Source organism: Eublepharis macularius, chromosome 3 (assembly GCF_028583425.1).
Source record: "Eublepharis macularius isolate TG4126 chromosome 3, MPM_Emac_v1.0, whole genome shotgun sequence".
Lineage (NCBI taxonomy): Eukaryota > Metazoa > Chordata > Lepidosauria > Squamata > Eublepharidae > Eublepharis > Eublepharis macularius.
In genome coordinates this window covers 49,570,927-49,586,730 of record NC_072792.1, presented here as the reverse complement: position 1 = coordinate 49,586,730, position 15,804 = coordinate 49,570,927, and the positions used below count along the sequence as shown (strand labels likewise).

General features: G+C 42.7%; 1 protein-coding gene across 9 annotated transcripts in view; it reads left to right on the top strand.

Annotated features, from left to right (window-relative positions):
- The window catches only part of NCK2 (NCK adaptor protein 2), a 107,923-nt gene that overhangs the window by 77,656 nt on the left and 14,463 nt on the right, over nucleotides 1-15,804 (top strand). For all 9 annotated transcript variants that reach the window (XR_008596665.1, XR_008596668.1, XR_008596667.1 and 6 more), the window contains one exon: nucleotides 12,501-13,222. Coding sequence is in view for 1 of the 9 variants with exons in the window: in XM_054973555.1 (XP_054829530.1) it covers nucleotides 12,501-13,222 (722 nt within the window). In the remaining 8 variants the exon portion in view is untranslated. The remainder of the gene's footprint in view (nucleotides 1-12,500; nucleotides 13,223-15,804) is intronic.

Below are 15,804 nucleotides of genomic sequence, written 5' to 3'. Positions count from 1 at the left end.
AACAAGCTTTCATTGTATTTGAAGCTTTGAAAGTATTCCCAAGGAGACTTAGTGCTAAAGAACATACTAGGTTTGTTTTCTATGAATTTTCATTGGATGCAGCTGTTTCTTATCATAAATACAGTAGGCAATCTACATTTTGCATGGTCTGCATGGAAATTAATGTGTGAAGTATTGCTTTAAAGAAGGAAATATAATCTGTTGACTCCCAATTCTTCATTTTAACCAAACTAGACTGACATAATGAAAGATAGCAAGAAATTTTGCCTTGTGGCAAAATCTATATATGGATATAGAAATTAACAGTTAATGATATGAAAATTATAGTTAGAGCAAGCCTTAATCATGTTATATGTGTGTCTGTGTGATTAAATATTAATCTCTTTTTATTTGGAATCTGAACTTAAAGGACACTGACCTCTATTGTGGTTGGAGCAGAGTTCTTAGATGCCTGTTGCTGAAAACACCTAGGATCTGTCAGGCTATGGAAGACAGGATACGTTGAACATGACTCCCGACCCTTGCAGCAAGAAATCCAAGCTCTCTTGAGTAAATAGGTCTTTATTGAGATATCACAGGCTCCTCGGTACAGATGTCCATAGGTTACACAGAAGCAATTAAAGGCATCTGGCTGTACACAGGTCTCTTGTTAAGAATGACGCAGTGAGCACAGGTTACATTATATCAACCCTTTCACATGTTTCCCCCACCCCTCCGGCTTTCCCAACCGAACACAATCAGTAGTGGGACGGAAGGAGCTGTCCCAAGGCCTCTGTGGCGAGCCATCCAAGATAAGGGCTCACTCGTCTCAGAATCTGGAAAGCAACAGGGAGCAGGTGCAAGAGGTTATTGCAACATATCATACACGGAATAAGAACATGGAAGGACAGTGGGCAATGGACCTGACAGGATCTCTTTCTCAGAAAAGGGCTGGAATACAACAATAATTTCCAGTGATAGAAAATATTTCCATAAGCAGTGAGTAACTTTCTCACCTTCATGTGCAGCCCCAGATGCCCTCGAAATGCTGCTCTTGAGGGGACTGGTGATCCCCAGGAATACCTTGAAGGGTAGTCAGAGGTTTGCAGCAGAAGGGAGGGGGTCAGTGAAAATTTCCTTCCCTTCCAGTGTATCCAAGCCAAGGTTTAGTGTGTATCTTAATATAAGCATCTGTAAACAGACTGCTCATTATCATAAAAAATCCTTATTTTATCAAGCCAATAGTCTATCCACTTCAGCTTTCTGTTTCCTATATGTCTCTAGTTAACCCTGTCTGTAATAATATTTATGCAAATGACCTTTAGGGGAATTAGTGTGTTGTTGTTGTTGTTGTTGTTGTTGTTGTTGTTGCAGGTTTAATTCTTTATGGCACATAGTGTCTTGAAGGGTATAACTTTATCACTTTCCCCTCACTGTTGCAACCATCATTTAATAACATTTATTTAATTTTTTTTAATTGTATTTTATTCAACGTTTTCAATAATTTTTTTTTAAAACAACAAGAACCAGTTAACAACATAGTATATTACATACAACAATCAGAAAAGTACACCTCCTGTTACATGGTTCAATACTCAATATTCAATTATTTGAGTGGCTGTTGTGTAACAAAAATATATAGGAAAAGCTCTGTTAAACAAATTTTTTCCAGGTTTGGTTACTGCTTAGTGGTGATCCTATTAATGTGCCAACTGGTATCATAAATATGCTAGGGAATAGTAGAGGTCATGTTTCTTGCTTACATTTGTCATATTTTCATCTTTTGTTAAGTAATCTAGAATTGGGGACCATTGCTCCAGAAGGTGGGATTTATAGTTTTGGTTTTCCCTTTGGGCAAGTTGATCCGAAAGTTTTTCCATTATAAAATGGTCCCAAATTCGGGTTTGCCAATTAGAAATTGTCGGTGTGGATTTTTGTTTCCAATTAGAAGCTATAATTAGTTTTGCAATCGCTAATAATGTGAGCATTAGATTTATTCTGCTTTTTGGAATCCTTGGATCTTTCCAGTGGCTCAATAAAATTACTTCATATGTTCTAGGTATTACATATCCAAAAATAAACTCTATTTCCTTAATTACTTTATCCCAGAATGCTTTTACATATCTGCACTCCCACCAGCAGTGGAGAAAGGTCCCCAGCTCGCCACATTTCTTCCAACATCTTCCAATCATGGTTTACATGATTGAGTTTGACTGGCGTCAGATACCAGTGAGAGTATATTTTTACAGTCTGCATTTTGATATTTATAATTCTAGAAGTATAGATGTGAGATTTCCAGATTTCCTTCCAGTTGTCATTGGAAGGATCTATGTTACATTCTTTTTGCCATATTCTTTGATAGGACAGCAATTTGTTTCCCTGCTTTACATTAATAAGGATATGGTAAATTTTAGAAATTAGCCCATTTTGTTTGTCTGTATCATTTCTTATCAATTGTTCAAATTCTGTGAGGGGTTTTTTTAGAGCTTTTTTAATTTCTTTATCTTCTGTGAGATGTTTGATTTGTAAATATTCAAACCATGGAATATGTGTTTGGGTGCCCAGCTCCAGTTTCGCTTTTTCCTGCATTAGGCCTTTTGATGTCACATCAATAAGTCTGGATTTGCCATTTTGCCTCCACCACTTAAAAGAGTTAGAACTTAATGCCGGACAAAACCAATTTTGCCCAGTGAAGGGAGAAATAATAGATATATCTGGTAAGAGTTTGCCTCTAAGCTTGTCCCATATTTTGATATCGCTATTTAAAAAATGATTTTGTGGTATGTTTGTAGTATTCCTAGTGTCTTTATTCCAAATGCTTTCTGGTACAGATATTCCCTCCTTGTTGTTTAGTTCAATATCTTTCCAGTCCATGACTACTGATTTATTCAATAGCAGTAATATGTTTCTAAGATGAGCGGCCTCATAATAAGCTCTAAAGTCTGGTACATCAAGCCCTCCTCTCTTTGAGGTTCTTTTCATCGTTTCATAAGATATTCTTGGTTTTTTGTTATCCCAAATGAATTTGCTTATTTTAGCTTGCCACTCTTTAAATGCTCGCTCAGGGATTGTTAATAACATTTATTTAATTAATTAAATTTCCATTCCACTCTCCCTGCTAGCGGGCTCAGAGCGGATCACACCAGTATCAACAATACAATAATAAATTAATAGAATAAAATTTGGCAGCATTAATATAATTGTCAGTAGCAATAATATTTAAAACATCCATATATATTTCACTACCCACTCAACCTAAACAACCTATGGGGCAGGGTGGCCAGTTATAGATGGAAACAGAGTTGAGGGACATACACCCCCCTCATGGTGGGAGGCCAATGTAGACAACTTGGGCGGCTCACCTGTCTCAGTCACCGTATGCCTGGCAAAACATCTCTGTCTTGCAGGCCTGGCAGAAGGATAGCAAATCCAAATGAGTCCAGGTTGCCGCAGACAGAGAGTTCCACCAGGTTGGCGCCAGGGCCAAGAAAGCCTTGGCCCAGCTTGAGGAAAGGTGAACCTACTTGGAGATGGGGACCACCAGTAGGTTTTTGTCTGCTGAACATATGGTGAGAGGTGGTCCCACAGGTATGCTGGTCCCAGTCCACTAAAGGCTTTAAAGGTTAGAACCAAAACCTTGAACCTGATTCGGAATTCAGCTGGGAGCCAGTGCAGCTGGCACAAAACTGGTGTTACATGTGATCGGAATGGAGTCCCAGTCAGAATGCACACCGCTGCATTCTGGACCAGTTGCAGTTTCCAGAGAAGTCCCAAGAGCATCCCAGAGTACAGCGAGTTGCAGTAGTCCAACCTGGAGGTGACCGTTGCAGGGATCACCACATCTAGGTCATTGGTCAAGAGGTAAGGAGTAAATTGCCTGGCCTGGCAAAGAGTAAAAAATGCACACCTGACAACTGCTGTGACCTGGACCTCCATTGTCAAGGAGGCATCCAGGACCACACTCAACTCCTCACCATTGGCAGAGGCACCGGCGGCTCCCCATTGAGGGTCAGTAGGTGGAACCCAGAACCTGTCAGTCCACACCCCAGATTCAGGACCTCCATCTTCATGGGATTCAATTTTAGTCAGTTCCGTTTTAACCAGCCAGTCACCTGACCAGTATCCAGGGCAGAGTCTGTCCATCCATCCATCAGCAGATAGATTTGGGTGTCATCAGCATATTGATGACCGTCCAGTTCGAAACTCTGCAACAGCTGGACGAGGGGACGCATGTAGATGTTGAATAACATTGGGGAGAGTATTGCACCCTGAGGAACAACATACTCTAAAAGGTTTGCAAGGTGACAACTGCTCCTCCAACATGACCCTCGGTTCCCAACCATGGAGGAAGGAGACCAGCCACTGTAGGGCTGTCCCATGACACTTGTACTATTTAACTGGTTTCCAAGTAAAAAGGAGAAAGTAAGTACTGAAGTTTGAGGCACTGTTACCAAGGTAAAAAGACTGCCTTCTTGTATGATTGTGGGCTGCCTAGCTATAGCTGGTAAGGGACCCCCTAGAGGGTGCTACAGTGTACAAATCCTTCCAAAGCACTCATCATATGGCAGTCATTTTGCTAGCCTTTAACAGACCTTTGCAAATAACGTTATGTATTTTTCTTCATACACCTACATACTGCAGATAAGCTCAGATTTCCCCCCAGTAATTAAGATTAAAGAGTACTTGTTCATAGTTTGTGATTAAGTATTCTTGTATACTTGAGGGGATGTTTTTGTTCCCCCTCCCCAGAGTGCCCAAAGATTTATATAGATTCCGGTACTTGTTCTTAAATATCCTGTAATACTCCTGAAGAAAATGGTTGAATCTGTTGTTATACTGTGATTTGATGAGAACATTTCATTGACAGACTTTTTACTAAAGTCTTTTTTGAAATAATAGTAGCACTATTTCCTTTGTCAGTATCGTGTAGTATAACCAAAGCTTTTTGAATTGGTATCCTTGAAGAATTGGAGTTGCCCATTAATCAAATATGCTGGTTAAGAAAGCTTTCCCCCCACTGCAGCTAAGCAAATCAAGTACCCACCTGAGTAGCCTGGCTGCTGTGCAGGCAGGTGACTCAGGCAGCACCTGCCATGCTGATTAACCTACCTTTTCGGTGCTGTTTTAAAAGCCTTTTACTGGCCCGTAAATTGCCATTGCTTTGCCAAGGTGCGTGGTCGCTGGCGAGGAAGAATGCTTAGTTGGATCATTCAGATGAAGGAGAAGAGACATTATTACCTTTAGATCATACTGACATAGTTTGAGGAGGATCTCTCTCCCCCTCCCTCCATTTAGGTATAGTGTAGCTTGAAGCTGCATATGTTAGTTTAACAAGCATGCTTCTTTTGTTGTTGCATTTGTGTTGTGTTGCTTACTGTTTCAACTTACAGCAAATCCTTTTTTTATGCTGTTGAAGTGATACTTTGCCATAATGTAGCCAGTATATTTAGTTGCCTAAGACAAGCATTTTAAGTTGTAACTGTTTTGTGTGTAATTAAGCACTGAGGTAGTCAAACCAAATTCATATGCGTAATCATGCAGGTTTATATGTCTATATAAATAAAATTACTATTTAGGATTTTTAAAATAGTCTTTAAGTGATGGTGTTTCTTTCCTGTACATTTCATGTTCCTTCAATCTATGTTCCTATCACAATTACTAACTTTATGTTAGGCAAAACACCTCATAGGATCTTATATCACTAAAAACTGTTTTTTCCCCCTCACCTCTGATGTCGTAAAATAAGCATTGAATGGTGTTTGGAGTTTTGTTTGAATTGGATTTTTTTTTTACACAGTAAGAATCCCAGACTACAAAATAGGTTTGAATTCTTCTTATTCTCTGATAGACTGAACTTGAAATGCCATGTTAGGTTTGTGAATCTTGAGTGGTTTAGAGATAAGAAACTGAGAACATTGTAAAGAACAACTGCTCTTGAGGGGGGGCGGTCTTTATCACTGCAGTATTAGAAATGACCATCTTTCAAATAGACCTTAGGACACTTGCCATGAAGGGTCCTTCTCCTCTGAGGAACGGAGGACATCTTTGGGTGTTTCCCACTGTCCATTCAGGGAAGCAGAAAGTAGAATTCTTCCTCTTTCCTTGGGCACGTGGGATCACCCCGTTCCAGTTCAGGTGACTCCATGCAGCAGTGTGTTCTGGTCTTAACTATAGTGTTCTAATGATCTGAAAGGAGACCAGAATAAATAGGAAAGGTAGAAAGACAGGTAGGGGCCCTTGTTAGGACGTTCCATGGACAAAGATCCTGGGAGGGCAAAATGTCCTCCATTCCTCAGGCGAAGGACCCTTCACTGTAAGTGTCCAGAGGTCCATTCTCCCTCTGAGGTGGAGGTCATCTTTGAGTGCTCCCAAAGCAGTTGTTTATGTTCTGGAGGGGTTGAGATCTTCGTCTTGGAACATGTGCTCTGCTGAATGCTGCGTCTGCTGAAGCACATGTGTGCAGTTGATAAGTGTTTAACAAACTTTGACAGCAAGGACCATGTATCTGCTTTGCAGATGTCTTCTAATGATGCGTCCTTTGTAAGGCCACATTGGTTGCTGCACTCCTGACTGTGTGTGCTGTGACTCCGGTCAGTACAGCAAGTCCCTGTGCTCTGTAGGCTTCTTTAATACATGTTTTAATGCTGTTGCCTATTGCAGCTGATGACATTTTTGTCCCACTTTTAGGGGAGCTGTGTTGGTGAATGAGGAGTCTGTGCATCTTATCTGCTATATTCTAATTACATATGCTTTCAAGGCTCTCCTCATGTCCAAATTATGCCATTCTTTTTTCCTTGGATGTTTTGGCTTCAGGCAAAAGGATGGGAGGTTGATTTCTTGAGCTCTGTGGAAGTTAGAGTATGCTTTTGGCATAAACATTGGGTCTGTCCTCAGTACAACCTTGTCTCTGTAAAAGACACAGAAATCTGGTCTGATGGATAATGTGCTTAGCTCTGATATTGGTCATGCTGACATTATGGCTGTTAAGAAGATGGTCTTCAACTTAAGCCGTCTCAATGAAATGTCCATTATTGGATCAAACGTTTTTTTTGGTGAGGGCTGATAGTACCGTGTGTAATCTCCATGTCAGAAACCGATGCACTGCAGGTAGGTTAGTCAAGGTTGATCCTCGAAGGAATCTCTTTATGTGAGAATGGTTTGATAGAGGTATTCCGTCCTTAGACTGGATTACTGTATTCAGTTCCGCAATCTGTTTTCATAAGGTTGTTTGTTTGAGGTCTCTGTGAAGGCTGTCTTGTAAGAATCCCAGGATGGTATGCATGGAAGGATTTAGAGGATCCAAATTCTTATGTCTGGTCCAGCGTATGTAGGTCTTCCAAGACAAGTTATATATCTTTACTAAGGATTTTTTTCCTGGAGGCTAGAAGGGTGCCAATGATTTCTGGCATGTATCTTATCCTTTGAAAGGCTTCCAGCTCAATCGCCTGGACAGCCATTCTGGATTTGGGTGCCATAGGGATCCTTGGTGTAGCAAGTTCAGTTGCTGAGGTAACTGTAGTCAGTGGCGTAGCACGGTCTACAGCCGCCCGGGGTAGGAGGTGGTTTTCCTCTGCTACCACACGGGCGTGCTCCAGCCCTGCATAATGATGTCACTTTAGTAACATCATCGCATGGGAACCCCCTCCCTCACCCAGACCTTCCCACTCGCCTCCCCACCGCCACTGGGGCGCCTGGCAGCGCCGGCGAAGAGGCAGGAAGGTGAATGGCAGGGTGGCCCACCTCCCCGCTTCCTCACCTGTCGGGACGCCCGGTAGCGCCGGTGAAGGGACGGGAAGGCGAGCAGTGAGGCGACCCACCTCCCCACCTGTTGGGGTGCCCAGCAGCGCCAGCAAAGGGGCAGGAAGGCGCACAGTGAGGCAGCCTGCCTCCCTACTTGCCTCCCCGCTTCCCCGCCTGTCGGGACACCCGGCAGCCCCGGCGAAGGGGTGGCAAGGTGAGCAGCAAGGCAGCCCGCCTCCCCATTTCCCCGCCTGTTGGGGCACCCAGCAGTGCTGGCTAAGGGGTGGGAAGGCGAGCAGCGAGGCGGCCCGCCTCCCCGCTTGTCTCCCCACTTGTCGGGGCGACCGTACCCTGGATGTGTTCTGCTTGAATTGACAGAAGGTGAGTCTCCGCCCATGCAATGATCTTCTGTGCTTCTTGTTGCAGACTGGAGGACCTGGAGCCCCCCCCCCTGCTTGTTGATGTACTTTTTGGCCTCTTATGTTGTCTGTATGGACTAGTACGTGTTGGTGGTGTATTAGGTTGCTGAAATGCAGGAGTGCCATATGTATAGCGCTCATCTCTAGGGCGTTAATAGGTAGAGATGTCTCTTCTTTGGATCATCGGTCCTGGGTGGGCACTTGTTCAGGGTCACTCCCCATCCTGCATGCTGGCTCCCTTAAACAATTGCTGGAATTGAGGATTCAGGAAGCGCCTGCCTTGTTGCGGGTTTTTTATCAGGTCCCCTATCACAAGCTTTCTTTAACTTTCTGGGGGACCCATATGTTCATGGCCTTCTGTGTGATCTAGTGCTGCAGTGGTCTCAGGAGGGCTTGTAGGGAGTCGCTGATGGAGTCATCCCCAGTATATAACCTCTGTATTGGCTACCATCAGGCCCAGTAGTTTGGTCAATTCCATGAGTTGGGAATTTGGGCTTTGAATCAGAGATTGAGCTAGATGTTTGGTTTTGTCTATTTTTTTTCTGGGTAAATATAGCTTTCCCACTTAGCCAAGGGAGCACTTGGCTAGGTTTACCAGGAAGCCACGACTCCTGAGGAACTGAATCGTTTACTCAGTGTCCTTAATGGATGAATCTCTCAAGCTGGATCATATTAATACATCGTCTAGATGGGGGTGGAGATGTAATCCCTTCTCTCTGAGTTTGACCACTGGTACTATTAATAGCTTGCAGAATACCCTTGGTGCCGGGGATAGCCCGAAGAGCATTGCTCTGAACTGAACGTGCTGATTGTCCACACAGAATCTCAACAACTTTCAATGGGCTGTGGCGATTGGAATGTGGAGGTATGCTTCTGTCAAGTCGATGAATGTGAGGAATTCTTCCTGTTGTGACGCCTCCCATGTGCAGAGGAGCGTCTCCATGTGAAAGTGATGGAGCTTGATATACACGTTTACATATTTTAGATCCAGGATGACCTTCAGTCTCCATTCTTCTTGGGTACCGTGAAGAAAATGGAGTAAACGCCTCTGCCTCTGCCCTTTTCTTGAGCTAGTACTGGTTCCACAGCTCTGATGTCTAAGAGGTGGCAGACAGCTTGGCGTGTTATTGAGCATCTGTGTGGATCCTTCCCAAGGGGTTAGATTAGGAAGCATTCTGGTGGAAAGGAGGCGAATTCTATCAAATAGCCCTTGGATACTACTTCTCTGGTCCCTACGTCCACCTTGGAGTCAAAACCGGCCTGTTGAAAGAGAAGCAGTATTTCTCTCACCAGAGCATCCTGCGAGTCAGGGCTTCTGACCCTTGTTGTTGGGTTCATGCCTCTTGCTAGGGCCCATCTGGTGATTGTTAGATCAGTTCTGGGGATGCTTCCTTAAATAGGTCCAGTTGTGCTTTTGGTTTTGGCAGGCCCTTGGTAGGGTGTGATGTGAGCGAAACGATTGGAATCTAAGCATAGGTCTCTCTGTTCTCTTCAGTGATTTTGGAAGGGCTTTTTTCTTGTACTTGGTCACTACTAGTATTTTCTCTAGTGGCTCACTAAACAGCTTGTCACCCTGGAGTGCATGAGACATCAGTACGGTCTTGGCTTGAATGTCCACCGGCCAAGCCCTGAACCAGAGCTGTTGTCTGACAACTGCTACAGAGGCCATGGCTCTGGATGAGAATTGCAGAGCATCTAGGGTGGTGTCCGCTGTGAATGTGCTTGCCTTCATAATTCTATTACCCCCTCCAGCTCGTAGGAGCTGTGTTAGTCTTCTAACCCGCACTATCGACTCTCTGGATACGATTGATGCTATGGCTGATGCTTTGATTGCCATGGCCATTGCCTCGTGGTCTCTTTAGGGTAATTTCACCTTTTTATCCAGGCTCTCTCTTATATTCCCCTTGCCATCTTCAGAGAGTAATCCTTGGGATTGTTGGGCTGCCACTGTGGCATCGATGGCTGGTACCTGCAATAACTCGTTTACAAAGTTAGGCAGAGTGTATAGTTTTTTTAAGTGAGATAGGAAATTGTTTGCATGCCACCAGCACAGCCCATTCTGCCTTTAATTGGTGTTCAAAGTACTCAGGGAAGAGGAAAAGTTTGGCTGTATCCTCTGATCTGGGGGAAAACTCATTGTTCCCTTTGAGTCTGGTCTTAGATCCCGTTGTCTTTGGATCCTCCTCCTCCCCCGGACAGGCCTCCTGTAACTCAAGGGCTGACAAGGTTTTTAATAATAGATGTTGGTAATCCTCTGACTGGAACAGCCTGCTGGACTCTTCTAGGATTGTGATCTCCTCCTCTTTCTCTGATAGAAATTCTCCTTCTTCTAGGTCCTTGCTATTGGAGGGCTCCTCCTCCTCCCATCATAGGGTTTTTCCCGTGGCCTTGGCCTGTGGACCTTTCCTAATCGCTTTAGTGGACCAAGAGTTGCTCTGATTTCGAGGGGCTTGCTCTGTGAGTTGATTCTCTGAAGAAGTCCCGGGAGATGAGGAGAGGGAAACCACGCTGGGCCCTGGGGCTTCTTGCTGGCACAGGGAGAGGATCTTTTCCCTCATGGTTTGTCTTAGAAGGGACAAGAATTCTGGAGGCAGTGAGGGTACAGTAACGCTCATGTGGCCTGTGTGAGCTTGAAGGTTGGAGCTCTGAACATCCATTGAGAAACTCGGTTGCACTTCTCCTACCAGGAGATTGACAGGCATGTCTTTGCTTTCATATGGGAAAACACTTGTTGTGGCTGTGTTTCCCTCTGAGCTCCGCCAGGTGGCTCTGTACTCTGCTGGCTGGCTGAGGCACACTGGCTCAACAGGTTCCTGCTGGGAGGCAGGGGACCTGCGCAAGCCCCGGGGGCATACCAGTGCCGGCTGGGCTAGTTCCCGCTGTCGGAAGGATGGCTCCAGGGGAAGAGCCATGGCTTTTCTCCATAAAGCTTCCCTCAGAGCCTGAGGGGTCTCTAGAGGCCATGTCGTCCTCTTCTTTTTTCTTCTGTATAGAGGTAAAGTTGGAGGAAGGAAGGTTGAAATAGAGAGAGATTGAAAGGAAGAGCTGAGATTGTAAGTGTGAAATTAGAAAAAGGAAGCAACAGAGCTAGCCTGCTGAAGAACTGCTCTCCCTAGAGGCAGGAACAGAACTGGAAAGGGGTGGTCCCACATGCCCAAGAAAAGAGGAAGAATTCTACACCCTGCCTCCCCAAATGAACTGTGGGAAACACCCAAAGATGTCCTGCAACTCAGAGGGAGAATGGATTATATTAGTATTAACAATTGATTGTGTAGCTCAGTAAACTAATTGCAGGTTTGCAAGTATTGTGCTTCATAGTGCTGCATTCCAGCTTTCTTGGTAATTGTGTTGGCACGTTGGTCATGGTGTTGACATAATAGAAGATTGTGAGGGTATTCTATCTCTTAAATGAAAATGTGATATGGGATTCCCACTGCTGATTCCATTTCTGACTCCAGCTAGAACTGGACACGCTGTTTATGATACTACTTTGTAGTTCAAATGTCACTTTATGATTACACTTTGATAGATTATGTAAATTGATCAGAATGCAGCTGACCTGAAACTGATATGCCCATTTTTACTTCTGGTAAAATGCAAAAATATAACACTGTGTGTGTGTCTGTATGTTAAGGAAGTTACACTTCTGCTTTTTGAAAGTGCTGTACTTTTGCATTCTGGCTTCAATGCAATTTCATGCAATAAGAAAATATTCTCATGTGGCAAAAGAGGAAGCGGAGAAGAGCAGGGGTGGAATTTCAGCCAATTCCTGCTGCATCTTCTTTGTGCCATGAAACATTTTATTCTTCCGGTGGGGGGGGGGGTGCCCTGGCCCTTGGCAGTGTCTTCACTGAGATGGAGAGTTGCACAGGACTCGGCGGGAAATAGCAAAGGAGAAAAAGATCTGCTTCTAATAACTCTATTGGTAGGAGGTTCAGTCCAGTTCATATTTGTTAGTGGAAGTAATTTCTTATTCTGTGAAACTGTAGTGGAATCAGAATAAATGGACAATTTATGTTTTAAAAGAAGTTGTTTCTAGACACAGCCTAATGAATTTTAATAACAATTTCCTTTACCATACTGCCTGTAATTCTGTGTTCAGTTTATTGTAATCATGGAAGGAAATTCACTGTAAGGTCACATCAGTGTTTTGTTTAGTAGTTAACCTTTTGAGATGAAGACATTTCTTAAAATATATTAAATTTTGCCGACTGCTTTTCTAGCATTGTAGCTCCTTTCTCTGTTGTCTTTAGTTATTTTGTTGATATATATGTAGGAAACTGTTGGGTAATTTTCCAGCTCTGTACTTGATCAGATATTTTTATTGAACATTCATTAGATTTTATTTTTTATTTTTAACAGGTTTGGGTAAAACAAAAAGGAAGACAAGTGCTCGAGATGCTTCTCCAACTCCTAGTACTGATGCAGAATACCCATCTAATGGTAGCAGTGCTGATCGGATTTATGATCTGAACATCCCAGCCTATGTTAAATTTGCTTACATGGCAGAGAGGGAGGATGAATTGTCCCTTGTGAAAGGATCTCGAGTCATTGTTATGGAAAAATGCAGTGATGGCTGGTGGAGAGGGAGCTACAATGGGCAGATTGGCTGGTTTCCTTCAAACTATGTAGTAGAGGAAGTTGAAGAAGCGACTGCCGATTCGCCAAGTTTTCTAAGTTTAAGGAAAGGAGCATCCATGAGTAATGGCCAGGCCATGAAAGTGCTTCATGTTGTTCAGACACTGTATCCATTCAGTTCCGTCACAGAAGAAGAGCTCAACTTTGAAAAAGGTGAAACCATGGAAGTCATAGAGAAACCTGAAAATGACCCAGAATGGTGGAAATGTAAAAATTCTCGAGGGCAGATTGGTCTTGTTCCCAAAAACTATGTAGTAATCATAAGTGATGGTCCTACCCTTAATGCTTCCCATCCACCTCAGATAAGCTACACAGGACCCTCTTCTACGGGACGGTTTGCTGGAAGAGAGTGGTATTATGGGAGTGTTACTCGGCATCAGGCTGAATGTGCTCTGAATGAAAGGGGAGTGGAAGGGGACTTCCTTGTCAGAGACAGTGAATCTTCGGTAAGTAGTCCTCATTTTGGAATTTGAATGTTGTAAGGTGCTGGAATTTGGTTTTGCAGCGTGTTTTGTGAGGTTTATTGAATTGCAGATATTCCCCTATGGAAAACAGCAGAGTCCAGTAGCACCATTAAGACTAACCAACTTTATTGTAGCATAAACTTTTGAGAGCCACAGCTTGCCTCATCAAATGCGTCTGATGAAGAGAACTGTGATTCTCGAAAACTTAAGCTACAATAAAGTTGGTTAGTCTTAAAGGTGCTACTGGACTCTTTGCTATTTTGCTACTGTAGACTAACACAGCTAACTCCTCTGGATCTATCCCCTATGGGGGAAAAAAGGTGACTGTCATACCAAACGTTTTTATAGGATTAAAGCTATCGTGATAAGATGGATCACTTTCATCTATTACTTTGTAATGCGCCTGTCTTTAGAGAAGAGCAGACTAAATATGACCTAGATAAGACTCAATTCATACATGATACAAAATCTGTCAAAACCTGACAAAATCATGATACAAAATCTGATACCAAATCTGATGTTTGGTTAATGATCCTTGGTCTCTTTTTGTCTGCTGCAGTATAGTATCCTCTCTACTTCTTCTCATTGTCTCTTCACATTTTTGCACTAAACTAGTAATTCCTAACCAACCACAATTTGCCTGTTTTGGGAGTATATGTACTTTAAGCTTCTTCATGTTTTACCAAATCAGGGTTTGATTTGCATCTTAATAGAGAACAGTGGGGGGGGTACAGATCTATTTCATTTAATATCCAACATTTTTGGTGGGGATGAATGTCTAATTTAAAAAGAATGTTTCTTGAGAATATAAATCCAATATTTCTTACTAATAATATAAATATTTCACAATAGGTTCTGTTTGTGTTGATGCACCTACACTAATTATTAAATAATACATTAATTTGAGTTGATTATAATAAACAGAACATTCTTGGTATATTTATGAGCTTTAATTCTATAAGAGTGTTAAAAAAACCCCATCCTGGACACATGAAATTGCAGTGTACATTCTAAATCTGAGCAGACTGTGCCAGAAAAATTGCTTCCTTGTTTCCAACTCTTTCATATTCAGATAGCTCCAAAGAAACAGTTATGTTAGTCAGTTGTTGCAAAGGCTCCAGTCCTAAGCATATCTACTTGGCACTTATTGCATTGAAGTCCTAAGTGTGCATTGGATAGCAGCTGAATACTCCTGAGGTACCTTCAGACCTGACCAGTTATGCAACAACAGCTGTCACTGGATGTAGCTGACTAACTAGTAACTCTTAGGTGGGCCCACCTTTCTGTGAGTTCCATGCTAGGGCTCTCCTCTACTGCCTTAATTAACACCAAATGAAATAGTAAAACTTTTTGTTAGATTTAAATTTAAATAAAACTTTTTGTCAGGTATATATCTGTAAAAACATTTCTGATCTCCACTTGTTAATCTTTATAGCTCAGTGTCTATATCATCCATCAAATATATAACTTCAGTAACAGATTTGTGAACGTAACTCAGATAAAATTGACTACATCTTTCTCTTCTCCCCAGGAGATTTAAATATGGCCACTGCCAGTGATACACATATGATTATCCAGTTCATTTGTGACTACATTGTTATTTGATAACCCCTTGTCTAGGTTGAATAGCAATTTAGTCCAGGCAACTAGTTTGTTAGCTTATTGTACAAACTGACCTGTAATTTATAAAGAGGCTTGGAGCTACTGATTTTATAATAGATGGTAGCTGGTAACTTTTTGTTTGGAGTGCAGCTTGCATTGATGTGTGCGTGCATGCACGCGCACATGTGTGCACGCTGTCCTTACATAGTTACTAAAATAATTGTTCGATTTACCAGCCCTTTAGTGGTTGGATTTTTTTGGATTTTAAATCAACTTATGAGAGATAGTTGTATGCATTTTGGTTTGTTTTGGTCCAACATTTATTCATAGTATGGCACCCTACTGAGTGTTCTTTCTGCATTCCTTTGTCACAACCTGGCAGTGCTTAAGCTCTGCAAAGGGCGGGGAAAAGGAGGCTTGTTCATGTTTCTTCTTTTGACACCCCATGCCTGGAAGTCAGAGGAACCCCTGAACTCCGCCAGTCACCTTTCCTGGGTTCCAGAATTGGTATACTCACAAGTGAAAATAATTGAGATAGGAAAAATAATCTCTTTATTAATCAATTAAAATTTCATCCAGTGCAGGTCTACACCTCAGAAACATAGAAAATAATAAAGACTAAGTAGCATTATAGCTGTTCACCTGGAGCCTGTGTTGCTCCTTAGGTCCTGCACAGGCAGTCTGAGTAGCAGTCAAACAATGTATTCAAGAGGCACCAAAAGCTCATAAATCTTCAACATCCCGCTTGTCTAATATTTGCCCCTTTGCCCCGTTTTTCATTGCGAGATCTTAGGCCAGTTATAGGCTTCAGACCCACTTCAGTCAATCAGGAGGTCAGACTGGTAGTTTTCCAGAACTGTGCTTTGGGTGCCCCTCCCAACTTTAAGATCAGGCTGTAACGCTCTCTGGCTGGAATGGCCTTGACAAATTAGCTGGAAGAATGTCTTTTAGCCCAAGTATTC